The sequence below is a fragment of the Castor canadensis genome, chromosome 17, assembly GCF_047511655.1.
Source record: "Castor canadensis chromosome 17, mCasCan1.hap1v2, whole genome shotgun sequence".
Taxonomy (NCBI): Eukaryota; Metazoa; Chordata; class Mammalia; order Rodentia; family Castoridae; genus Castor; species Castor canadensis.
The window spans coordinates 2,094,175-2,120,335 of record NC_133402.1 but is presented as its reverse complement, the minus strand read 5'-3'; the positions used below and the strand labels follow the sequence as shown (position 1 = coordinate 2,120,335).

The following is a 26,161-nucleotide window of genomic DNA, read 5'->3' as shown; positions in this document are numbered from 1 at the left end:
CCTGAGTTCCCATTCATTTTATTTAGGACTCAAATGAACACCAATCAAACATCGCTAAATCACTTATTTTTACATTTACACAGTCAGATTTTGCTGCAAATTCACCTTTGCTCTGTAAGCACGAATGTATTTTTATTATACACATGCAGGTGCTCTGAAGCATCAGTCCAGTGACTATTTCCCTTCTTTTGAGGCACGGTCTCCCTATGTAGCCCAGGATGGCCTGAAACTCACTCGTTCTCCATCCTCCTAACCCAGCTCCCAAGTGCTGGTGTACAAGCATGTACTACCACACCCAGCTAAAAGATAAAATGGTGCAACTTCTTCTCCTTCAGTCTTTAGCTTATAAGGTTCTAACCACATGTCCTTCACATCGAAAGAAATAAGAATTCTCCAGTCTCTTCGCATAGAGACTCCAGAGAGATTCAGGTCAGACAGCCTGTATCACATTTGAATCCCTGTTATCCAGAGTGTCTAGCCAAGCTGAGACCTCCAGGCTTCCCTGAGCCAGGAGTATGGACAAAATGGCTTTAACACCTGCAACCGCCTGAGCTGCCAAATAATGGATGTGCCTGCGGATCCAGCCGTCTGCCGTGCAAGGTTTTGTTTGCTTGTGTGGTTTCCGTCATGTCACAGGTTGATGTGTCCATGTGACAGTGTGTTCACAGACTGCTTCCTTAGTTCCTACCAAAGTGTTAACAAATAATTCCATGTAGCGTGGTAGAATGAGTGAGCCTGCAAATGGGAGTCATCCCTAACTTTGAGAGCACAATCAGACACTGCTATAAAGGAGATCAAAAAAACTATACCAGATTACTTTTTAAAATCCACACGCTTTCTTGCCCAGTGAAAATGCTGTAGAGGAGGGACCTGTGAGGTTTGCTTGGCACTCCTGCCCTAAGTGATGACTTCTCCCTGTAAGCCACATTTAGGCTGAGGATGAGAGCCACTGGGAATCCATGCTGGAGATAGTCGCTATACAGTTCTGCCTACTCTGTGACAATTTTTTTTTTGAGCAGTATTAATCTTGTGAGTTTCATAACATTTTGGATTTAGTAAAAGATGTGACAAAAAAAGATATCTGTAAAAATTAAACATATTCCTGCACAGTGGGAAAACAAAGCAATGTAAATAGGGTCTGTGGTCTAGTTAACAGCATTGCACCAGTGCTAATTTCTCTCTTTTGATATTAACATTGGAAAGGTGGGTGGGATCTGTGGAAATTGCCATCTTCACAGTTATTCTGCAAACTGAAAATTACTTCAAAAAATTATAAAAACTAAAAGATTAACTATAAATACTTAAGGAGATCACAAAGGCTTTATAAATGGGAGAGAGAAATTTGAAGATTTTCTGAAATCTAGAATATTCTAAAACAAATTGCATCAAAAAACTTGAAAAATTAAAGCATGCAGCTTCAGAAATAGGAAAAACTAAAATATCAATTTTAGTTCAATAATTAAAACTCTGAGAAATTCATAAAATACATGACTTACTATTGTATCATAAATTATTTGTTTAAAAACTGATTTTTCTGAGGCCCTAAAGGTATATGGTCTGCATTAACAAATGCATTTAATTTAATCAACTGGCTTATATTACGTTCAATATTTGCTTTAAACATAAATGTTTAAAAGTTTCTAAAAAATGGTAATTCATTATGCAATCCCATCAAATTTTGGCTCATTTTTAACATTGAAGCTAATAAATAATCAAGAAATAATAGGAACATTAATAAAATAATTTATGTTCTATTTGGAAATATTTAGCATCAGATAAAAAAACACTGATAAGAATACAAAAATAATCACACATACCTTTTGGTAGAAAACTCAGGAAAAAGAAGATATTAAATTTAAAGAACTGAATATTCTGTGTCTACACATAAAGCAAAGAACTTAGAAATGACGACTAAGTAGGAATTGATCTTTCTGGGCTGGATCCCCAGAAAGGCCAGATCCCCACTCCTCCGACCCCAGCACAGAGCCACACAAAACCAGCCGCACTCACGTGTCAGAAAATCCAGCCCCCCCCCCCCCCCCGGAACAATGCTCAGTTTAACCTCTTCTCCTGAAAGGTTTCATTTTTAAAAGGCCTTCAAAGTCACCATGATGATGCAGGGATGAGCATCAGGATGGCACATCCAGGGAAGCCCAGGGGCCCTCTGACTGAAGACACAAGACCAGAGCCCTGCAGCCACTGCTACAAGACTGTTTAATGATCACCTCTCCGCCTTTTGGCTAAGATCCAGTGTAGACCATGTTTAAGCAGGCGTCATGCCTGTAATCCCAGCACTCTCAGGAGGCTGAGGCAGGAGGATCTCAAGTTCCAGGCCAGCCTAGGTGATGTAGCAAGATCCTGTCCCCAAAAGTCCCCAACAAAAGACAAGATGGTGTTTAATGAAGACCAAAGTTGGCGGTATAGGCCCTGGTGGTGGGCTCAGAGGAAAGGGGTGGCAAGTGCTCTATGGGGGTGAGCAACACCTCCTCTAGCACTTTCCCCTCAACAGGGATTCACAGGGTCCCCCCATCCTTGAGGACAACAGAGCAGGAGGACTGTCCCCTTTCATAGATGGGAAACATAAGTTCCAGGCAGGTTTACTGGCCTGCCCAAAGCCACACGGGGTTCCTGGGCTGTCCTCTGTACCACCATGGCTCTGCTGGAAGATGGTATGGGAACAGGCATTGGCATGCCTCATAGCAACTCTGAGGTGTTCCAGCATGGGGACCTGTCCCTGACAGCCAGACTTCCATGCCCCACATGGCCACTTGGGTCACTGTTTCTCCCCTCTTTCCTCTGTGGTGCCTAGACCCTCAAGAGTGCTGAGGGAGGTCACAGGGTGGGAGGGAAAGTCACATGGAGATGGTGCCCCTACAGTGCTCAGAGGCAGCTCTTCCCTTGGCACCAGCTGTGCACTGGGCTAGTGCAGGGCTCAGTGGTAAAGGACATAAGGGGGAGAGGCAGCACAATGAAAACAATGACGTGTGGCCAGCCACAGTGTCGGGAAAGTGATACAAAGGGAGGTCATCAGGTCCAGGCAAAGTGAATCAAGAAGGGGGTGCTGAGATAAGCATGCATGCTAAGGGGTATGGGCCTAGGCCCCACTTGCTGCAGTGACAAGGAGGGGACATAGCAGCCACAAAGCAGAGCCTGAGGGAGGCTGGAGGCGAAGAAGGAAAGAAACCCCCATGAGTCCAGGCATCTCAGGGCAGGTCCTTGGCAACTGAATTGGTTGGTCAGGTTGGTCAAAGAGGGTCCCTCCTGAGGTCACCTCTTCAGGTGTGGACTCCCAGCAAGGCCCAGCAAGAGCTTCAGGCTGTGCAGAAACACAAGGACACATGAAGTCCCCTCCAGCCCCCATCCCACTGGCCCTTGACCCTCCTTGGTGGAAAATAAGGAGCCACAGAAGTCAGCAAAAATCCTGCTCTCCTCCCTTCCACCCTGCAGCACCTAGCGCAGCCCAAGGGAGTCTCAGAGTGGTGTAGCTGCTGGAGAAGAGACACCTAAGGGATGAGGCCTGAGTCATGGGCCTGAGGAGATACCCCCAGGCTGGGGTCCTGCAGGGAACAGTCCCTAGGGCACCTGTCTCCTCAAGACCCACCCTTTAGAGAGGAGCACCCCAGGAGGCAGTGATACCTCAAGGCACCAGCAGGGGGCACCACAGACACACATTTGGCAGAAAGTTCCTTTGACTTTTCATCCCCTCCAGTAGGAGCAGAGGCTCCACAGAGGCTCACAGGCAGGGAGATGTAGTCCCACACCCCACCCTCACAGCCTTGGGCTCAGGACATCTCCACAGAGGGCCCTGGGTGGGGGCAGAGAGAACTTACTGTGCAGGCACTGGGCACAGTTGGGGCCCCATCTGAGCTCTAACAGAGAAGTAGGTAGGCTCAAAGTGCCTGGATCCAAGTCCAAGGTAGAGGGGCAACCAATCCAAATAGGGCTAGGCTTGGCCTGGTGAGGCTGTGGTACCCCTACTGCCCACCATATGGGGGGGGGTCTCAATTACTCCCTGCTCTCTGAAGAGGCAGCCCAGTCCCCACCCCATCCCACAGCAACGGCTCAGTCACCATCACTGGGTGTCAGGGTCTTGGAAGCCCCAGGCCTCCACGGCAGCAATGAGGAAGTTCTCCGAGCAGAGGGGCTGGTTGTTGAAAGTATCACAGTGTCCAGTGCGGCCTCGATTCAGATCCCCGTCAATGTAGAGCGCCTGGCCACCTCCTCCCCCTGTGGAATGCTCAGGTCAGTGGCCCTGCAGCACCCTCTTCCCCACACCCCATTAGCACTGCCCTTGAGGTGACAATCTCAGAGAATCATTTCTCTTTGCTCTGCAGAGCTCTCTGAAACCACAAGCTGACCTTCGACAGGGTGTCCAGGCTGTCACTTACTTCCCAGCCCATTTCTCCCGTCCCTCATGTCTGGTCTACCCTGCAACCAGCCAGAGTCTCTTCCTCTGCCATCACAAAAGCTTAGGCAAGACACCTATGACCAGGGTCAGCAAGGGGTGGGCACAGGGGCTTCAGCCGCCCACAATTCCCCATGCCTTCCTCCCAGGGCAGTCAGGGCCCAGGCTGAGGCGGAGGCAGCTGGCGCCCACCAATGATAAGGCAGTCGTTGCCCCCAGCCATGAACATGGACTCGGTCTTAGAGGGTAGGTTGAAGTGCCGAGCAGCCAGGAATGGTGAGAGCCGGTCAGCAGGGTCTGAAGAGATGGAGTGGCCGAATGTGGAGGGAGTAGCAGTAGATTCTGAAGACATGAAGGCTGTCGGCTTGGTTAGCTCTGGGTGCTTGATGACCACCCACTCGTAACGCTGCACCTCCGGCTGCAGCTGAGAGTGAACGGACAGCATGAGTCACTGGCATGTGGCACCCAGCTGGGCACCTTCTGCCTCCCCCCACCCAGACCCACAGCCCATCTCCATCCCACAAGTCAGCTGTGGGAGGAGCGCGAGCCAGGGGCTGGTGAGATGGCATCACAGGAGCAGATAAGGCCCTACTGAGTCTTGAGGCACTCATGGTATAGCCATTAAAATCCAGAAGTAAATGAGATTACCTTTTAGGATAACTGCTACAATAAAAATAAGCCAAGGCCAACTAAGCTGGGGTGCCCAGGGTGCAAGGACTACTGACTCCCGAACTCCCCTTGTCTGGTCAGGAGCCTACTCAGGAGACCCCACACTCAGCCACACTCACCCTGAACACAAAGCATTCTCCAGTCCCAAAGAAGCCCAGTTTGCCTCCAAATTTATTTCTCTCACTCCAATCTGTTGACAGATAAGCTCCACACACCTGGGGAAGAAGGCCACGGTAAGGCTGTGCCTGCCTGTCCCCAGGAACATCTCCCTTTGTTCAGGCCTGCCCAGGGGCCAAGTCACAAGTCATAGCTGTGGGATGCTGTGTGCGGCAGGCCCCTACTTCTGAGGGAAAGGAGGGGCGGTGGGAGAGGGCTGAGTTCAGGGAAGTATACCCTCGGCTCCAGGACATTTTCGTCTCCCCCAGGGCCCTCAAGCTCTGTTTGGACACTCAGATTTTGGCATCAGTCCAGTGAGCTAAAGACCAGGTTCCCCAGTTCCCTTTGGCCCCTCCTCACCTCCTTCTGTGTGGTCTTGAGAAGCAGGAGGGTGGGCTCATGTCCTTCACACTGGAAATAGAACCTGGAGGCAAAGACCACATGTGCTTACCCCACATGCCCTCTCCACCACCTCCTGTCAGCCTCCACTGACCCTCAGCCCCAGAAATCTGGGGGCTGAGAGGTTTGGGAGCTGTGTCCTTCTCTCACCATCTTCTGTTCACAGTGGCTAAGGACCTGCAATGTCCTCACCTGGCCCTGCTTGGCTATCCCAGGCTGCCTGCTGACAGGATGAGGGAGAAGCCTTACAGCAGATGGCCCCTGCAGGCACAGTCACGTGCCAGGTGCTTCAGGCAAGCAAGAACCCGAAGAACAGGTCCTCCCTGTGGGAAAGCTCAACAGCTGGGCACACAGGGAGGCCCGAGGGTGCTGGTGTGGTGTCCAGGCTTGGCTGGCATCCCTGGGGAAGGGTGAAGTGGCTTCAGCTACACCAAAATGCTTGTATGGCCACAGACAGGGGCCTGGGGTGGGGGCTGGGCCAGCTCTGCCTGGATCACCCCTGCCAGGTCACAAGCTAGAGTTTGTGACTGGCTATCTGGGACTCAAAGTACTGAACACCAGCAGAACCTGGCCAAGCTACCTTGGGGGGTAAGGGTGGGGAGCAGACCCCTACCAGAACACCACACAGATGACTGACCAAGAGCCACCTGGCCAAGAGCTACACAGGCAGACTCCCACGAAGGGCCACCTGGGCTAAGCTTATGACCAACATTGGGTGGGGTTGAAGGGGGCAAGGGAGCCAGGACCAGTTGTCCCACATGGTTCTCTCCCCAACAGTTCTGTGAGTTCCTGAGGTGGAAATGGCCCCTCATGTCTTCACAGTATCAATCTGAGGCCCTGAGCTGTGTTGAATGAAGCAATGGCCTCCAAAGTCTGGGTGGCCTGGGGTGACAGAAGCCCAGAAAAGGGACTCCTGATTTTTAGGCACCACCAGAAGAGGGTGGGCCTCACCAGAGGCGCAGATTCAAAGGCTCATTTCTGGCCATCCCTGTGACCTCCTGGAAGTGACAGGCAGGATGTGCATGGGGGCCCTGTGACTTCCCTGAGACTCCTGGGGCCTCACCTGGTTAGGCTGTACCCATGCTGCAGGGAGGAGAAGAGCAGGAGGGGCTGGCAGAGAGCAAACCTCTCTGGGACCCAGGACCAGATGTCTCTCATCTCCTTCACGCTGACAATCTCTGAACGGAAGTTCTCTGCGTGGACAGCCAAGTGCACAAACTGCCTGGGGAGAGCAGGAAAGGGTCAGAGCCCACAGGGACACAGACCTGACCACCCCCGCCCTGAGGCTCCAGAACCTCTCTTTGGGAACTAAGCCTGGAGGGAGCATCTCACCTGATCAGCCAGGTTTGCAGCCTGGCTCTAGGTGCCAAATAGGAAGAAATGGGTGGAGGTATTCCCAGGAGCCCCACCTCCCACCTGCTACAAAGGGGAGAGCACCCAGCTTGAGGAGAGGGACGACATAAGCACCTTTTCTCTAAGAAATCAAGACAGAAGGAGTAGCTCTAGCAAGACAAGGCTGCAGGCCAGCCAAGCACCAGCAGATCACACAATGAAGGCAGCAAGTTGGACAGACCGACAGTGCCTGAGTTAGTCAGGCTGAGGTATCAAGCGGAAGCCAGACCGCAAGAGCCACCCAGGCCCTGGGAAAGAGCAAGCAGCTGGCCCAGACCAGGCCAGGAGAAGGGCAGAGAAGCCAGGTGTTTGAGGTTTGGTTTGAAACCTACCTTTTAGAAAGTGAGACACTGAAAAACAGGAGGAAGCAACGGACATGAAGAAGAAAAATAAAACAGACAAGGAAAGGTTAGTAGTGGGTACTGATCCCAGACACACCATCCTTTGGCCCAGGAGAAACAAAACTCCATGCCAACAGCCATGCTGACAGCAACATCACAGTGCCAGCTGCCTTACGCCATGACCCTTCCCGGCCTTGCTCCCTAGGGGCTGTGCCGAGGGCAGAGAGGACACATTCAGCAGGCAAGAGAACAATTAGCATGAAGCCTGGAGCTGGAGGATGGAGCAGGGCCTGCTCTGACATGAGCCCCTGCTGGACCTTCTGACCTCCCTGGGGGTCCAGCTTCACTCTCAGCCATGGGTCTTGGTCCATGAGGACCCTTCCTGCTTTCTAGTGTCTCTCTATCCACAGCAGACAGGTGGTCAGGTGGTCAGAAGCAGACCAAGAGGCTGGCAGGAAGAGCTCCTGCCCAGACCCCAAGGATGCATTCCACCAAAGTCCCCACTCTTAGGCAGACGCCTCGCAGCCTGATGTCTGCGTGCGGGCCTGGGGACTGCCTACCTCTTCTGCTTGACAGTGATACCCTTCTGCTTCAGCGCTTTCTCATTGGCCATTTGCAGGAGCTGGATCTCCTTGCGGGAGAAGAGGCGGATGGCAAACGCTTTCTCCAGCAGTTTCTCAGGAGACACCGTCTTGGCAATCTCCTTGACAAACATGCGGATGTCCTGCTTCACGCTGTCAGACTCGAGGGGCTGGCCCGCTCTCACCTTGTGGAAGAACTTGAGTATGGCCAGAGCCACGCGGTACAGCACCTTGTAGCCTTCCACCAGGAAGACATCGAAGACACGGGCAAAGTAGTTTAGGGGCAGCTCCCCGAACAGCCAGCGCTGCCAGTCAGAGTAGACTTGCAGGACATCTTCTGACACGGCCACCATCAGCTTGTGGGCCGCCTGGCAGTACTTATTCACCAGGTCCCCAAACGTCATGCAGGACGACTCAAAGGCCAGGAAGCTCTGGTCAATGAGCTTCTTGCTGGGGTCATTGCAGGCCAGGATGCGGCAGGCCTTCTCGAAGCACTCAGCCTCGTCGATGCTGTAGTGTAGGAGCAGGGCCACCACGGCTGGCAGGGCAGGGCAGAAGGAGATGTCAGGGAACTGGTTGGCGATGCACAGCAGGATTTTCCGCACAGCCCCCTCCCCCCGTGCGTTCAGGCAGTAGCTGGGCACCTGGGTGTTGTCCACAAACTCAGGCAGGGGCAGGCTGCTGCTGCTGTGCTTGCCCACAATCTTGCCTACAATGTCACTGTACACACTGGCGTCAGGCGTGACAGTGCGGCAGGGGATGTCCCGGATCAGGCGCTGGTACACCTTTCCCCGCAGGGCGTGGCTCTGAGCCCAGTAGCCCTGGCGTGCCAGCTGCTTCAGTTCCTGCAGCTCAGTGCAGCTCAGCTCCTTCGGCCCCAGGTCTTGGATGGCAGCTTCCATCTTGCCTCTGTCCACAAAGCAGTTGTATCCTGGAGAGTCCATGGTGCCTGGTGCGCCTGGCAGGAGGACCCTGGGCTGCCAGGAGGGGAGCAAAGAGCGACTAAATCCTCCAGTCCCCTCTTCAAGGTTTTTCTGTTAACCTGCCTGTCATCCCACACCCTGTAGGATTAAAAACCATTTTTAGCACATGTATTTGATTTGAAGTTTCACATTTTAAAGAACTTATTTTTTGTTTTCTATAAAGCACTTTCTATTAAGTACTAGGAAGGCTTCCATTTAAGAGAGCTTTGAAGCATAACTTCTTTTCACAGAGCTCATGTGTTACCAGAACAGGCCATGCGGGTTCTGGGTAAAGAGAAGCTAGGAATAGGGCTCCCAGAAGGGGTTCAAAAGTCTGACCCTGCTGCAATCAGCTCTCCACTCAGGAAGATCCACCCAGGATCCACATGGTGGATCATTTCTTTCTCAGAAAGAAATAAATGAAAGGTTCTACAGCTTCAAAAGCAAACATTGCTGGGCCCAAATAAGCCAGCCAGTCTCAGGGGGTGTGGTACTGATTTGTTGTGTTGGCAGCTTGATTTCCACACATGAGAGGTGTGTGAGATGTGCTATCTAGACTCTGGACAGCAAGCTCCAACAGCAACACCACTGTTTTTGTGACTCATGCCTGCCTTTGCTAGAAGCTACTGTCCTGGGCACACGAGCACAATATTCACCCACATGCACCAGACTAACCTTTCTGCCCCGGACGGCACAAGGGTCCAGAGATGTCAGGGAAGTCAGCTTTAGCGGGTTTTGGTAAACGGCCACACCATTTTGGTTTCTCTTGCATCCGGAACACTCATCTGAAAGTAGAAAAAAAATGCTATTTTATAAAAACACTGACTGAAAAGTAAAGAATTATAATATAGGGCTGGGGGTGTGGCTCAAGTGATAAAGTTCCTGCCTAGCAAGTGCAGGGCCCTGAGTTCAAACCCTAGTACCGCGAAAACCAAACCAACCAAAACAAAGTTATAATGTAAAACCTAATGTGCAGCACTGCTTTAAGACACAGGTAAAATATACACAAAAATTGCCACTTTAACCGCTTTTCAGTGCATAGCTTAGTGGTGTTCAGTACTTCACACTGCTAAGTGAAACTCTCCTCACTAAAAAGAAACGCTCCTCCCTCCTCTTCCAACCCTGGAGGCCCCCTCCCTCCCTTCTTTTCCCCTCTCTGGCTCTCTTTTATTTAGTCTTTTGTCTATTTATTTGCAGTACTAGGGCTTTCACCTTGAGCCACTCCACCAGCCCTATTTTTGTGAATGTTTTTTCGAGATAGGGTCTTGTGAACTATTTGTTGAGACTGGCTCGAACCGAGATCCTTTGACCCTCTGCTTCCTGAGTAGCTAGGATTACAGGCGTGAGCCACAGATGTAGCCCAGGCTGGCCTTGAACTTGTGATCCTCCTGTCTCAGTCTCCTGAGTGCTGATATTACAAGTGTGTACCACCATGCCTGGCTCTCCATTCCACTTTTGTCTCCGTGAGTTTGACTGCTCCAGGTACCTCATATGAGTGAGTCACACAGAATTTGTCCTTTTGTGGCTGATTTATTTCAATATCCTCAAGGTTCATCCATGTTAAAGCCTTTAACAGAATTTTCTTCCCTTTTTTTCAGGGACAGGGGATGAGACAGGATCTCTTTGTGTAGTCCCAGCTTGATCTCAAATTCTCAATCCTCCTGCCTCAGCCTCCCAAGTGCTGGGATTACAGGTTTGTGCCACTACATCCAGTCCCAGAATTTCCTTCCTTTTAAAGGTTCAATAATACTCCATTTTATGGATGTACCACATTTTGTGGTACATTTGTAGATGGGCACTTGGGTTGCTTCTGCCCCTAGGTTATTGTGTACAGAGATGTCTGTTTAACTCTCCACTTTCAGGTTTATATCAATTGATAAGCTTTTATAAAGGCTTTCCCATAGGAAATATTAATTAAAACAAGGTGTGGGGCCAGCATAGAAGTTGGACAGAGCAGTGCCAACCTTCACTCAACTGGCCACAGATTCAGGTTGAACATTAAACTGAAAACTCCAAAAGTGATGCCCATGATCTGCAGCTCCTTCTGGAAGAAGCAGTCATAGAATGTTGTCTGCTGTAGCAAGAAGGCCAGAAGCACACTGGACTCAGAGGGATAGAGGCAAGGAGGCCCCATGATCCTTGCCCCTTCCACACCCCACCCAGAAGGAGAGCACAGTATTTCTGGGCCAGGAAGACAGGCATCTGTAAAAACAGGTCCAGGGTAATTTCCTTAAGAACACTTTATTACATATGTGATATAAGAATGTGTAATCACAAAAGGTCAGGTAAGACGAAATTACAGAGTAAAACTTGAAAGTTCCATTTCGATTACTCTTCTAGCCCTATCTCCATCTCCCTTCCACTGAAAGATAACCAGCGCTAACACTCTGGGATACTGCTCTCGAAACCTTCCTTTTGTATTCACACATATACAATTACAACTGAGTTCGGTCTTCTCTGAACTGGCCATTGTGTGAGGAAGTAAGGGGAGGCAGGAAACACAACAAACACAGAAAATGAGCTGGGCTTGTACCCACAGTTTTGGAAACCCACATTTTGGAGCTCAGTGTGAGGGACTGAACCCAGGGCCCCCTGAATGATAAGCACAAGCTCTACTGGGTGGTCAGGGAGACAAGGAAACAGGAGTGAACGTGGCAGTACTGGGGCTTGAACTCAGGGCTTTGAGCTTGCTAGGCAGGTACGCTACCGCTTGAGCCACACCTTGCAGCCCAGGAGTGAATGTGGGAAGTCAGACAGGCCTGGCTTCAAAGTCCAGCTTTGCTCCTGAGGCAAGCCAGGCACATTCCCTGCCTTCAATGACCTTGTCTGTAAGTCACAGCTAGTGACAACACCCAGCCCTTGTAGCAACACCTATGGGCTAAGGGCTGACTCTGGGCTGGCTGGGTGGGGCACAGGTGACATCAGGGTGACACAGCACACACAGTACATCCTACTTCCCCTGCCTGTGCAGCCCAGGGCCTGCATGCTCTTCAGAAGTCTCTTTCCCTTGGCCTCAGGAGGGGAGGGAGGAATTTCTCACCACAAACACTACACTCACCCAAAGTCCCCTCCCCCAGGCAGAGGAGTGGGGTGGGGGCAGAGCTGGTTCTCCCAGGTGGCACCTCTGGCCAGACCCAGCTGCCTATAGCAACTTGAGTTTGGAATGGGGGAGGCACTCTGTCTTCTGTCTTCACTTTGAGCTTCAATGACAATTCCAGGAAGGTAGGAAAAAATCTACTCTACACCTGTTAAGACTCATGAATTACAGCCAGTGATAGTTTCAGATGGTGGGGGCTCCACACATTATGTCTGGAAGGCTGTGACAGCTACTTTGCTGAGAGTCTTTAGGGTGGGCATCTCCCAAGAGATGACATCTGAGCTGGTGTGGTGAGAAGGAAGCAGCAGGGAGAAGAGCTGAGCAAAAAACTGCTGGGGACAGCAAGAATGGCAGGAACAAGTTCCAGGCAGAGAATGGTACTACATATACTTTTTTTTTTTTTTTTTTTTTTTGGTGGTAGTACTGGGGTTTGAACTCAGGACTTCACACTTGCTAGGCAGGCACTTTACCACTTGAGCCACTCTGCTAGCCCTCAGGTAGAGAATGGTGTAGCCAAAATCCAACACCACCACCACAGGAGCCAGATATACACAGGAAGTCTCAGTTTTCTGCTAAGTGCAGTGGGAAGCAGGCAAGGGTGTGATCTGACTGATGTTTTCGTTGTAAGGATTAACTAAGACTGTGGAAAGCACTATCAGTGTGGCAATTCAGAGGTTCCCAGGGCTTTCCCACTGTGACTGCTCCTTACGGTGCCAGGTCTGGCACTCAACAGCATTTGGGAGTGAGATTCCAGTAAGCCAATGGCCAGGTCAGTCCTGTGGAAGGGTGCAGTATGGGGGCCAGGCAGGCGGTTCTGCCACAGGACTGGTACAGACCCTCTGAGTTCCGTGATGGTCCTCCCAGTGCCTCTTTCAACAGTTTCCCTGCGTTTCCTCTTTCCCCACCCTGTAAGCTTTGTCCTGTGGACCTTCATAGCCTCTTTCTCACCAACACAATTCTAGAGCCCCTGAAGATGAGAAGCAAGTTGTTTCTTTCTTTCCTCCCTCCCTCCCTCCCTCCTTCCTTTCTTTCCTTTCCCTCCCCCCTTCCCTCCCTCCCTCCCTCTCTCTTTTTTTTTTTTTGCAGTACTAGGGTTTGAACTTGGGGCCTCATGCTTGCTAGACAGGCACTCTACCATGCCCAGCCACCTTGAGCCACTCCACCAGCCCTTTTTTGTGTTGGGTATTTTTGAGATAGTGTCTCTTGAACTATTTGTCAGGCTGGCTTTGAATCACCATCCTCCTGATCTCTGCCTCCCAAGTAGCTAGAATTACAGGTGTGAGCCACTGGTGCCTGGCCCACGTTATTTCTTTTCTTTTTTTTTTTTTTTTGGCGGTCCTGGGGCTGGAACTCAGGGCCTTCACCTTGAGCCACTCCACCAGCCCTATTTTTGTGAAGGGTTTTCCGAGATAGGGTCTCACAGAATATTTGCCCAGGCTGGCTTTGAACCTCGATCCTCCTGAGCTCTACCTCCTGAGTAGCTAGGATTACAGATGTGAGCCACCAGTACCCGGCTGTTATTTCTTTTAAAGAAAAAAAAAGTAGGTAGAAATGTAGTGCTTTCTATTTCCTCTAAATGTCATGTTGCTATGTGGAGTGACTTCTCTAGGTGATGCCCCAATCTGTCATAGGAATGTGCCCTCTGGCCACAGTCCATAAGCCTGGGTTCCAAAGATAAGACAAAGTCTTAAAGGCCCTAAAACACGTCCAGGCTCAGCCACTGTGGGGTCAAGGCCAGGCAGGAGCCTTCTCTGGGGAAAAGTATCCCTATGAGCCATTTCAGCCCCAAGACCCACCATGGAAGCTCAAATAAACCTTGATCTGTCCTCCACAGTGGACCCCTTGCCTTTGACCAAGGAAAATGAAGGCAGTCAGGGCTGGGCTGGGCTGGGAGGCAGCCATGCTCCACTGATTCCAGCTGGAACAGCTTTCTGGCCAGGAGGTGGTGTGGGCAGGGAGAAAAGTGGATGTGAGAAAGGACAAGCCTCATCATGGATGGTTAAGGCAGGAGATGGCCAAGACCAAGCAGATGGCCCCTCTGCACAAGAGACCTATGTCACCCCCATCCTCAGCAGCTGCGGAATAAATTCCACTGGGGCTGGCTGCCCAGCGGTCTGGCTTTGAGGTCCATCTCAGTCAATTTCAGAGACAGACTGATTGTGCTGGATATGCTCAAAAGATAAGGACGGTGGGATACAGAGCATCACTGGATGGTCCCCAGCAGAGGGAGGAACACTGGGAGTCTGATGGACTCTCCAAGGTCACTGCTTCCCTCTCAGGCGAGATACCCTAGGTAGTCAGCCTTGTCCCAGCTCCCTCTTCAGCAAGCTCAGGATTCCTTTTTCAACACCACAAAGCTGTCCCAAAACACTGCTTCAGGGCCCAGCAAGTCATGAGACTCTGCATTTGTCACCTCTTAACTGGAGAATATGATTTTCCCAAACAGTTGGATTTGAAAACAAACTCACTCTCATGTGACACATTTAATCTTAGTGATTACATTTTAACACCACCAACACTGGGTGCTGAGCCTCCCTTCCTGGCTGCCTTTCGTATTCACAGGGAACAGAGGAGCCAACAACAACCATGCTCCCTTTGCCCCAAATGTTTATTAATTTCAAACTTCTAGTGAGTTGCCTCTTCCCCACTGGCCCCAGGCTGGGCACTGGGGATAAGACAGAGTGACAGTGGCTCTGAAGAGACCCACAACCACAAATGTACACTGGGAGTTTGGGAAGCAGCAGGTAAGGCACTGGGAACACTGAGGGAGGAGCTGACTCGGCACTCGAGCTGCAGAAGGATGATGGTACCCCAGGTGTGTAAAGATGGGGAGTTGGGCCAGGCGCCAGTGGCTCATATCCATAATGCTAGCCGGGTAGAGATCAGAATCATAGTTGGAAGCCAGCCCAGGTGGATAGTTTAAGAGACCCTATCTCAAAAATACTCCACACAAAACAGGGTTGGCAGAATGGCTCAAGCAGTAGAACAGATGCCTAGCAAGTGTGAGGCTCTGAGTTCAAACCCCAGTACCACAAAAAAAAAAAAAAGATGGGCTGGGCATCCATGGCTCACGCCTGTGAGGCAGAGATCAGGAGGATCACAGTTCAAAGCCAGACCGGCATACGGTTCTCAAGACCCTACCTCAAAAAAAAACCCTTCACAAAAAAGGGCTGGTGGAGTCCCTGAAGGTGTTCAAACCCTAACATGGCAAAAAAAAAAAAAAAAAAAAAATAGGGAGTTGGCCTATTGCTGGGTGGGGACAGAGCACCATGAGACAGTTATGTAGGGGATAGCGGTAAGTTGGGGGCTTTAGGTGGGCGGTGCCAAGGCACTGGAAGTGGGATGAGAGATAAGAGGCAGCGTGCCCACACAAGGGGCAGGAGAAGAGATTAAGTAGATGACACCTCAGACCTGCATTTAGAAAATCTCCCTGGTAGCAGAGGATGTGGAGCAGCTAAGAAGCAAGGAGCTGGCAAGCCAGCGATAGTGCAGACAGGTGGTCCCCAGAGACCAGTTAGGGGTGGCTTTCAGGAGACAGAGTGGCCTGAGGGTGGGAGAAACCTCAAGGCACTCAAGGACGCTGGCATGAGGGTAGGCAGTGAAACTCTACTTTGGAGTTTTAAAAGCCAATTTCAATATGTGCTTCTCAAGCAAGTGCCAAAGCAGCCAGACTGGAGGGGAGGCCCTGCTGGCCTTGCAACACTGAGCCTCCTGTGATGCCTGTGGCACAGCACAGGGAGAGGTCCACGCACAAGCAGATGCCCCGGAAGGGCCAAGGTGGCCCCACCACACAGGAGCAAGCTGCCCAAAGGGAAGCCAGTAGTTGCTATGACTCCAGTTTTAAGAGCAAGTGCCCCAGGCCTGGGCCCTTGCCCAGTCCCAGCCTAACCCTCTCCTCTTCCCCTGCCACAGGAATAAGCTGAGCAGAACCAGGGGCCCTATTTAGCTGAGCCTTAGTGCCACACAACAGGCAGGGGCATCAGCTATTCCTCTCCAGCCTGAGCAATCCCCACATCCATTCCCAGAAAGCGGGAGCAGACAGCCAACAAGAATGAAGAATGGGAGGAAGTGAGGCTTGGGCTCCAGACTGAGCATGTGGGAAACCTTGATGCCTGGCAGACACCAACAACCAACAGAAAAAACGGTCAGCAAGGCACTGGCCTGGAGGGATTTCCACATCATGGAGAAATGCATGCTCCTCTCAGGCAGATTGCCCTAATGTGATTCAAACCATGTTCACAGTCACCCCTTCACCTTGCTAAATCCCAGGGGGATGGAAAGGAAAGAGCCCACTGTCCTCCAGGGGGTGAAGTAAGCAGACAGTTAATGAGACAGAGCCTAACCTCCTAGTCCCTTGACATCTGTTAGCCAGGTCTAGGCCCTAACCGTGCCTGCTGGGCCTGGGGAGGGTGAGCTGACAAGCCCATTCCAGCCCTAGGGTGTGCTGGCTAGACATGAGGAGGCCACAGCCATTACCATATAACGAGTTTGCTGCCTGATAAGAAGATACTCAGAGTGCCAAGGATGCCCCGGGGAGTGGACTAGGGGGGGAATGGTGGGGAGAACATGTTTGGCAGCTGAGAGTAGAGATGCCAGCAATGGGACAAAGCTATGAAGGGTATCTAGGCTGGAGAGCCTGTGAGCAGGTGCTGGGGAGAAGGTGGAGGTAGGGGTCACCCAGAGGCATACTTGCTCTGAGGAGGGAGAAGGAGGAATGGGCTTGAGGAACACACTAAACAGCCAGAGAGGCTGGAGCTGGGGCTGGGGCTGGGCATGAAAGCAGACCTGGGGAAGGGCACAGATGGCAGGGATGAGGGTAGAAATGGCCACTAGCACTCAAAGACAGGTGACAGTTGCACCCTCTTGGTACAGGAGGTTTCAAGGGCGTATCCTCCTACCCACCTGTTGTGGAGAGGCCAAGGACACACCTCATCCATCTCTCAGGAAACTGCGGGACATTCCAGAGATACAAGCAACCTCAGGGTATTGTCGGGAATCCTGAGAAGAGGGTAGAGGTGGCAGGTGCTCGTTCTCCCCCACCCAGGTCTCAACCCTGGGACAGTACAGCATAAAACGGTCTTTGAAAGAAAGGAGCCACTGGCCTAATCCCTCTACTCCATGTCTATTCCTTCCAGAACCTCTTCCTGAGTGCCTACTCAGTACTCTGGCACTGAGCTAGGAATAGCAGGGAGGGAGGGATACCTGGCAGCAAAGGCAGGAAACATATTTGTAGACATGTGAAGGTAGAGGTAAAGGAGAGGGATGATTAGGCCATACCCAGAGGAACTAGTGGAGGTTCTGGAAGCCCTTCTTGGAGGAGATTATATTGCAGAGGGACCTGGAAGGCAGAGGGTGGGTGGGGTGGGCATTCCAGGTGAAGGACCAGCACATGGCAGCAGGGAAGACTTGCTGACTACTTGGTGACTACAAGCAGCTAACTTCCCCTGGGAGTGGGCAGGTGTGCAAATCACAAAGGTCCTAGTCCCACTGAGGGTGCCAATTTCATACCACTAGAGATGGGCACAAATAGAGATGGGCAAGGTACTAGGGTGAGGGAGCACAGTCAAGCTTTTATTTGTAAAAGCTTTGGTTTTCAGCAGCCTGGAAGGTGGATTCAGAGGCAGCAGTGATTAGAATCATTCAGCCACGGGTGTCTGGGCCAGGCTGACCACCCAGGGTCCACTGAATGTGGGATGGGGGCCTTTCCAGGCAGAATGTCAGAGTGGGAAAGGTCCCACATGTGCATACTTTGAGAACACTCCCCTGGAGAGCTGGCTCCCCTGAGTCCTCCCCCCTCCTCCACCAGTGACAACCTCGGCTGTGGGATTGTTTCTAGCCAGGCGATAATACTGTCACCCACCAGGGCAATGACAGTCACTGGTCTTTCCCACATCCCCTTACCTTGTTGCTTTACTTATTGTCCCTACCCCCAGGACTCCCACTCTCACCTCTTTTCTTGAGAAGTGGACTCATCTGTGGCAGTGCCTCCTATCCCACCCTCATCTTCTCCCTAAAGGTACCCTTCCTCCTCCCCTCCCTGGTGCTCTGTTGGCACCCTGCCCTCCTCTCTGCGCTGCCATCACACAGGGAGGCAGCCCTGGCCCAAGATCCCTGGCCTCTCAAGCTTTAAAAGCCTTTATGTCTCTACCTCTTTAATCACACCAAGGTCACCCAATCCACTCCACCTAGAGTTGGAATATTCCCTGGAGCCATGACTCTTACCTGGCAGCCCCCCTTGCCTCAGTGCTTTGTGGTTCAGCCGAGACCAGTCACACCACCCTTGCAGCTCCCACCCTCTCTGTCCTGCCTCAGCCGCCCGCACAAGGAAGCCAAGCCGAATTACACTTCTCTGTGTCTACACTAGAGCCCCACAGGGAGGGAAAGATGGAGCTACCTTCTCACAGGACCCAAGCATGCTCAGCCCTCAGGGCTGCCTGGCAGGTTCTCAGCATGCCTCCATGCTTTCTGGGTGCTGACTCACAGCTTCACTTCCCTACTGTTCTTAGAAAAAGAGGAGCTGCCAGGTGGGAGCTCCTTCTCAGCCTGACGCCTTATATGCATCCCCACAGCCGCCATGGGACCAAGATCAGAGCCCCTCCTGGATCCTGACCTCACATCCTGGGGATCCTGACTCCCTGTCCCTTCAACATTCCCTCTTTGCTGTCACAGGTGGGCCTGAGACAGCCTGGGCTCCACTCTAGCTCTGCCTCTCCTTTTTCTCTCCCAGCCAGGCTGCTCAAAATATCAGGCTGCACCCAACTCCCTCCTTTGGGACTTTACCACCTGGTTGCAATGGCTTCCAGACACAATGGACACCTTGGGTTCTATCTCCCACCACTCCCTGGGCTCAGCTCTGCAGTGTCTGTTCACTACTCCAACTCTGCACCTACTTCCCTCTCCTCAATGTCATTTTTTGCAAGAGTCTGGCCTTTTCTCAGCCCAGGAGCCCCAGGTGAGCTCCGGTCCCGTACCTCTGACTGCTTCCTAGGCATCTCCTGAGCATCTCCCGACCACACGACTCAGCTCCAACTCCCAGCACTTCTGTTGTGCTCAGGGCTTGGCCCGTCACAACTCTCTACCTGAGATCCTGCCTGTCACTGGCCCTTCATGACCCAACCCCTCCCTGCTCCTCCCACAGCAGCTTCAGGAGCACTGGACACAGTGCCAACTTCAGTCCCCATACTACACTCAGAAGGAATGTGCCTGTGGGGAGGAAGAGAGGCAAGACACACCTGTCCCCTTTTCCCCCTTTTCAGCTCACTCCAAACACCCTACCTTCCTGGCCTGTTAGTGACCTTCAGGGCCAGTGCCTCCCTGTCCAAATCTGTTTCCATCCTCGGCACATTGAGATGTTGCAGTGCCCTGCTTACATGTCCCACTCTTCTCCTAGAGTGTGACTTCCATACCCAACGTCACATTATACCCAGTGTGCCCTGGGAAGGGGGAAACCAGAGAAGGAAACAGGCAGAGACTCAAGAAAAATCACAAACCACTTGGGCCCAAGATGAAAATTTAATTTTGAAGGCCAAATAATAATAAGGAGCATTAACTAACTTGTCCTAGGCAGTGACCTGCCCAGGAGGCATTTTCACATGACAGGAAGGCAAAGGGTATGCCGCCTCAGCCCTGAAGAAGAGCACAGGAATTTCTCAAATGTTAATGGTGACTAGCACCCCACAGTGACTACCAAGTAGCTGGTTACAGGGAACTTGATAGTGGGTCCTTTGCTGATGGCACACAATGGCAGGCACAGGCACGTGCCAGGTACAACAGGAATGTAACCATTAATGAGGTGTTAGTCACAGCACCACTGGCCAGCTGGCCCGCCTGCTGGCTAGAAGTTCAAATGCAGGTCTTAGCAGTGGTGCTTGAGCCCACACATGGGTCTCTGAGTAGGCAGTCTGAGTCTCAACCTTAGCTAACCACTCCAAACTGTTCTCCATGTCCCTTTCTTAGGCAGAATACCTTTCCATAGCCTGGTATGGACTGCCCACATGCAGGGGCTAAAGCAGGAGTGGGGCTCTGTTAATTCAGTATTCTTATCTTCTAAGCTCAAAGAGTCTTCCCAACAGCAGGTTAGGAAAAACACCCCTCATGACACAGAATGAGAATCTGAGGAAGAGAACTCAGCCAAAAACTCAGATTTTGATGGGTCTGAATTCCAAGTAAGGTATCTGAGACAGATGTGCCTTGCCTGGCACATGGCAGGTTCTTAGCAAGCACCTTTAGCCTGGGATGGAGTTGTGAAAGCTTAGTCACTTTAAAAGGCATTCAAGACATGCTTCCTGCATGCCAGCGTGCCAAGTACTAGAGGATAGATAGGCAAGGCCCCATTCCAGCTCTCAGGGAGCCCTGGCTCATGAAGTATACTGACCATGCCAAGTGTAGGTGTTGACTAGAAAGCACCCTGCCCCAGAGGAAGAGGTTCAGAGAAGCGCCAATGTCTGTTCAGCTGGATCCTAAAGGGTGAGGAAGCCTTAACGCAGGAAGAAACAGAAACAGCACAAAGAAGGACAGAGTCTGTTCAGAGCCTGGGAGCTGTTCAGGAAAGATGAGGGTGCCAATGAGCATCTTCGGTGGCTCAGATCAAAAGACAGTTCTACAGTCCAGCTCACAGACTCTCAGAAGCCTAGGGGCTTAGGGTTCACTGGGCTACCAACAAAGGACAGTGTTCCTATACGTTGGAGTTGAGGAGAGGAGAGTCCAGGAGAGTTTGTCCCATATCATGATCCTGCTAAGGTCTACAGGTTTCCAAGAAAGAAGGGCTAGGAGGATCCTTACCAGGAAAGGAACCATGGAGGGTAATTAGGGACCAAGAGCAAAACAACTCAAGGGAAGGCTGATGGGACAGAGGAGAGGAAAAGAGCTTTTGGTGGGACCCAGATGAGCTACACTGAAAACAGTCAACAATCTTTTATTAGTGATAGAATCACCCACCAGCTAACAATCTCTCTGAGAGTATGTAGCACCCAATTAAATAAATTAAATAAAACTGTGTAACAAGTTGGGTATGGTGGTACACACCTATAATCCAAGCAATCAGGAGGCTGAGGCAGGAGGACTGAAAGTTCAAGAACAGCCTGGGCTACATAGCAAGGACCCGTCTCAAAAAAAAAAAAAAAAAACCAAACAAACAAATAAACCAAAACCAAAAGAACTGTGTAACAACCAGGCAGATGCACAGTTTTAGGATAGTTTGGGAAACGGTCCAAGATGTGCCCAGTGTATTTATTCTCAGTCGCCTGAGCACACTTAAGTAGCTGGAGGGAGACCACCACTGCTTACACACAACCAGGAAGGGAGAGCTCTGAGGCTGTGGGCAGACAGGGGCTCCTCTTATATCATCTTTCCCTTATTCTTGCCCATGTAACCCCCAGAATGGGAAAAAAGGCTGGGGAGGGGGTATCACGTGCTTGGCCTTTGTACCCTCAGTCAGTTCTTTCCAAAGTCCAGTCTACTGCTAAGGCTGACATACCACACAGAAGCAGGGATCCTGGAGGGAAACAAAGACAACCCTGAGAATTGTACAACTATGGCTCTCTGGGTCTGAGAAGGCTTTCTTCCAGAGTTCTCATTACAAGAATATCGAAAATATCAACCTGTGGTCTAGAGGTGAGGAGAGTGACCCCCAATCTAAAGGTTCCCCTAAAGCCAAATAGGCACTTGAGACAGAAAAGCCTCTGGAAGAGAAGTGGAGCCATGGAGGTCTGTGCCTTTAGTACCTGACAACACCCTTTTAACAAGCAAACTGGGTCTCTGTGACAGGATGAAAAAGCCACTACCCTACCCCTAATCAACGAGGCAGTAGTTACCAAACTGGCCTTGTGTCCCCTTATTTACACTGCCTTAAGGGCATAGTATTAGGAGTTTGTAGTTACAGCCTCCTTTTTCTCACTCACTTTATACACCCTACTAGGAAGACCCAACTCACTCCCCAGTGCTAACACCACACAGGAATGTCCCTCAAATGCTCTCTAACCCCATGTACACTCCTGGCTCCACAATAACAGACACCCAGCTGCTGCCTGGATGTGTACTCTCCAAACCCAAAGCCCCACATCTTTCCTAGGCCTGCTCCTTTCCCACACACACTGTGTGTGTCACGGTGCTTCACAGGCAGCCACCCAATCTTCAAGTGTCCCCAGCACCCTCTTCCCTCCCTGGCTCTTCCTATCCCAGCTGCTGCTTATTTCAGTCTGACCTCCTTGCTGCGCTTATGTCTCTGGGTGTGCCATGAAGTCAGAGGCCCCTCACTGGTCCCCAGCCTCTGTGTGTCACAGCTGACACTGCCCATCCATCCTCAGAAGACACTAATCTCATCAGCTCGTTCACATGCTATGCTGCTCCTGGGGTTTCTACTGCAACCTCTTGGGCCTAGCACTCAGGGTCTTTCCCAATGTGCTGCCAACTCAGCTTCCTTCCTTTCGCTCCCTGTCTTTCCCCAGACACCTGGAGTTACCCAATGTCCTTCCCCAACAGCTGAGGGTGGAAACCATGCTCCTGTCACTTCTTCCATGCTGTCCTTCTGCCTATAAGACTCTTTCACTGATCTTCCAATCCTGATAGTCCTTTAAAACAAGGCTCAAGGCCTTTTCTGAGTCCCTACCCCCCACAGTTCAGCTGGATGTTAGTCCTTCGAACCCACGGCAAGCTCTGCCCACTGTTCTTGGAGAGACTATCACTGTGCATTCATTTGTTGGTCTCCCCCCCTGCACTGTAAGCTCCTCAAGGACGGACAGCAAACTGCCCTCAATGCTGTGCCCACAGTCTAGCACCTCCTCATATGAAGCATTGAATATGAGTTCAATAAACACATATCAGGAGGATAGAGAAGCTCACTGGATAATGAATTCAGGCTGGCTCTCAGGAAAACCCCTGAGGTTTTGTTTCTTGATATTATCTCCATTTGGAAGGTGATGGCTACACACAGCCACTAAAACTGCTGCTTTGAGTTGAAAAGGGGTTGTTTCTTCCATTTACAGAGTTGTCATAACAGAAAAGGTATGCTCAAACAGGTAAAACATTGAACAGGGCAAACATTAAGTGATTTTTTACAACTTGCTTCATTATCCTGTGTACCTGAAACCAGAAACCATCCAAAAGCAAACACTTAAGCACGTCTTCTAAGGTTAGCTCAGTCTCGAATGAGGATTAGGAGCAATACTGTGTGCCCAAGGTCACTGAGACCTGCTGGACAGTCATGGCTAGCCAGAGCTTGCAAGGCCTACCTGCAGGTGAACTTGAAGACCCAGGGGAGTGAATTTCACTACTGTTATGAAAACCCAGCCCCGGTTACTAGATTACTTCTGCATCTCAGAAGGTCACCCTTAATCCACTTCAAAGCCACTGAACTAGTTCACTAGCTAACGTCTTTCACTCTGACAACAGAACCACTTAGACAGAACCTGGCCCACCCTGTGCCAGCCAATGGGGGAGCAAAGATGAACATAACATGGCTCCAGTCCTGTTCATAGGGAGACAAGGGTTTAAACAGAGCACTCGCTACCCAATGTCTACTTCCCACAAAGGCTTTACCTGAGTGCCAAGGCCAAGGAGATTAGATGAGGATCAACCCTCAGGATAAAAGGAAGTACATGCGGGGGTCACACAACTAGCTATGATTGATAATTGTAAAATATATGTGACTTTGTTTTTCTTCTTGGTGGGACTGGGGTTTGAACTCAGGGCTTCACACTTGTAAAGCAGGTGCTCTACCACTTGAACCACACCTCCGTCTATTTTTGTTCTGGTTATTTTGGAGATGGGGGTCTCTTATGTTGGAGATGAGCTGGCCTTGAATAGAGATCAAGGGGCTGATCTCAGCCCCCCAAATAGCTCGTTTACAGGTGTGAGCCACCAGAACCTGGGTTATGTGAGCTTTCTTGATCATTTCTCATCTGGGCTGATTCCTGGCTTAAAATGAAAGAAACTGACTGGGCATGGAAGTATGTGCCTGTAATGTTAGCGAGCGAGGAACCGTTCACTTGTCTTTAATAAAGCAAACGCTTACAGGGATGTACTATGTGTTGGGGATAGAAAATGAAATGGAGCCCTTGCCTACAAGTGGAAATTATGGAATAGTTCTGCAAATTGCCTGGAAGTCACCTAATGAATCTGGAGCGCACACACAGCAAAATAAAAAATCTTCTAGAGCTTCCAGCTACCCTGGAAAGGCAGATAGACTCTCCCTGTCTAGGAATAAGCTGCTGAGGAATGACCCCCTACACCACAGCCACTACCAGTCACCCTATACCTGCACAAAGGTTTAGACAACCTTTGGCCTTTAGTCAGTCCAGAGTCCTAATCCGGGAGGCCCATAGCACAACGGTTTTCACACTGCCCTGAGTTACCATGGAAAACCTGTGCCCAGGCCACCAACACCCCTAACCCACGGGCGCCTGACAGGTATGGCTCACCCCGCCCGGGTGGTGCCAGCTCTGCCCTCCCACTGTCTTACTCAAGGGTCCAGGAGCATAGAGCCAAGCTCCTCATTTCCACCTCCAAGGGCACAGCCCGGAGGAGCGCTGCTGCCTGGCGCTGACACCACAGCCAACGGGCACCCGCTGGACAGGGCTCAGAGGCTGGAAAGGTACCTAGACGTCAGGTGGACAGATGTGTCATCCTGGGCAAGTGAAAGGCCTGGAGGAGCTGCAGGTCTCACAGGGCACAAGAGATCCGAACAGCTGCTACAATTTCCAACGTCCTCGGAAGAGGATTTCCTACGCGGTAGAGACGGAAAGTGCCCCGAGGAAACAGTGACACAGAGGCAGCTCTTTCCGACGACACCGCACCCCAGGCCCGACCGACTGGCAGGCAGTGGCGGGCGGGGCCGGGCCTGCCCCGGAGGGGTCTAGCTCCTGGGCCCACATCACGCCCGCAGCGCCAGGCTCCGGAGCCCCCTCACCCGCGTGCCGCCTCAGCCGCGTCCCCAGCGCGGCCCATGTCGCCTCCCTCAGCATGCCCGCACCTCCGGCCCCCGCGCGGTGACACCAGTGTCCCCCCTCCCCTCGGGCCCCGCGCCTGTCCGCCACGCCCCCCCAGCGCACCCACCTCGGCGCCCCGCGCCTCTGCCTTCTCCGCTCCCCGCGCGACGGAGCTGACCTTTCTGCGCACGCGCCCACGCGGCCCCGCCCCCCGACACGCACCGCCTGCCGCCCACCGCGAGCGCCCCGAGTCCGGGCCCTGCCAGTTCTGGGCATGCGCGCTGGCGCCCAGCGGCGGCTGCGGCGGGAGCATGCGCTCGCGGAGCAGCGGTTCCAGCGCTCAGGGGCGGGAGCGCGCGAGCGGTCCCCAAGGTCGAGCCCATGGGGCGGGGGCTGCGGCGTCTGGCCTAGGGTAGCACCGCGGGTATCAGGAACGCTGCTCCCCGGAGTCGCCACATAGCCCTGTCACGGTGGACTCGACCCGCGCATCCGTGGCATCTGGTCCGGAGTTAGCGTAGGGGTACTGGGGGCGGGACCTGTGCCAAGGAGCCCTGAAGGCGAGGCTCGGATATGCGGCAGAGAGCAACAGCTGGACGGAGACCAAAGACGGGGACACAGGGACCAAGAAAGAGACGGGACACAGGCAGAGACACATCTGGAGACAGGGACACTGACACCGGCCGGCAGAGGCAGGCCGGGACGGACGTTGGGGGGGCGGGGTGACCAGAACCGCGGAGTTGTACAGAGGCAGCCATCCTCTCACGGGAGCCATGGCGCCCTCTGCGGGTCCTGGCCAGAGGCGGGGAGTTAGGTCACGGACCCAGCAGCTGTCCACAGGCGTCTAAGATGGCCATAGTGGCTTTGGGGAATTCGAATGCTTTTGAGAGGATTACAGCATCAGGGAGTTGGGTCACAGTGGCCCGTGGGATGTGCTCAGACCTCTGAGGGGCCCTGGTATCACACGGGGGTTCGTAACTTTCACGGGATATCGAATATTGTGATGCCCCTTAGAGAGGACAGGGTGGAGGAAAAAGATCCTCTGGGCGTGGCAGCTGCCCAAGGAGCCTCCGGGCAGTTCTTCGGAGCCATCACACACCTCTGTTGTGGGCGGAGTGTCGCTGTGATTGTCGCACCCCTCTGCGACTCAGGCATGAGGCACCCAGGGAGGCGTCCGGTGAGGATGGGGAGGGTGGGTGCCCAGATGTCTACGCGCGCGACGCGAGCAAAGACTCCTCG

The 26,161-nt window shown here is 52.0% G+C and overlaps 1 protein-coding gene across 6 annotated transcripts; it reads right to left on the bottom strand.

Moving 5' to 3' along the window:
• On the bottom strand, positions 1-25,174 carry Tbc1d24 (TBC1 domain family member 24). Of its 6 annotated transcripts, none has more exons than XM_074060267.1 (10): positions 25,053-25,174; positions 9,581-9,690; positions 7,923-9,004; positions 7,354-7,371; positions 6,693-6,851; positions 5,591-5,654; positions 5,194-5,289; positions 4,598-4,829; positions 4,071-4,227; positions 1-3,316 (listed from the first exon to the last, which is right to left on the bottom strand). In XM_074060267.1, the coding sequence occupies exons 3-9, from the start codon at positions 8,885-8,887 to the stop codon at positions 4,073-4,075; spliced, it is 1,689 nt and encodes a 562-aa protein (XP_073916368.1). In that variant the 5' UTR covers positions 8,888-9,004; positions 9,581-9,690; positions 25,053-25,174; the 3' UTR covers positions 1-3,316; positions 4,071-4,072. The 6 variants fall into 6 exon arrangements, with proteins under 6 accessions (XP_073916368.1, XP_073916371.1, XP_073916373.1 ...); XM_074060270.1 differs by having other exon boundaries at positions 7,923-8,920; positions 25,053-25,168; XM_074060272.1 differs by lacking the exon at positions 25,053-25,174 and adding an exon at positions 24,596-24,869 and having other exon boundaries at positions 7,923-8,920.
• Between the last annotated feature and the right edge of the window lie 987 nt (positions 25,175-26,161).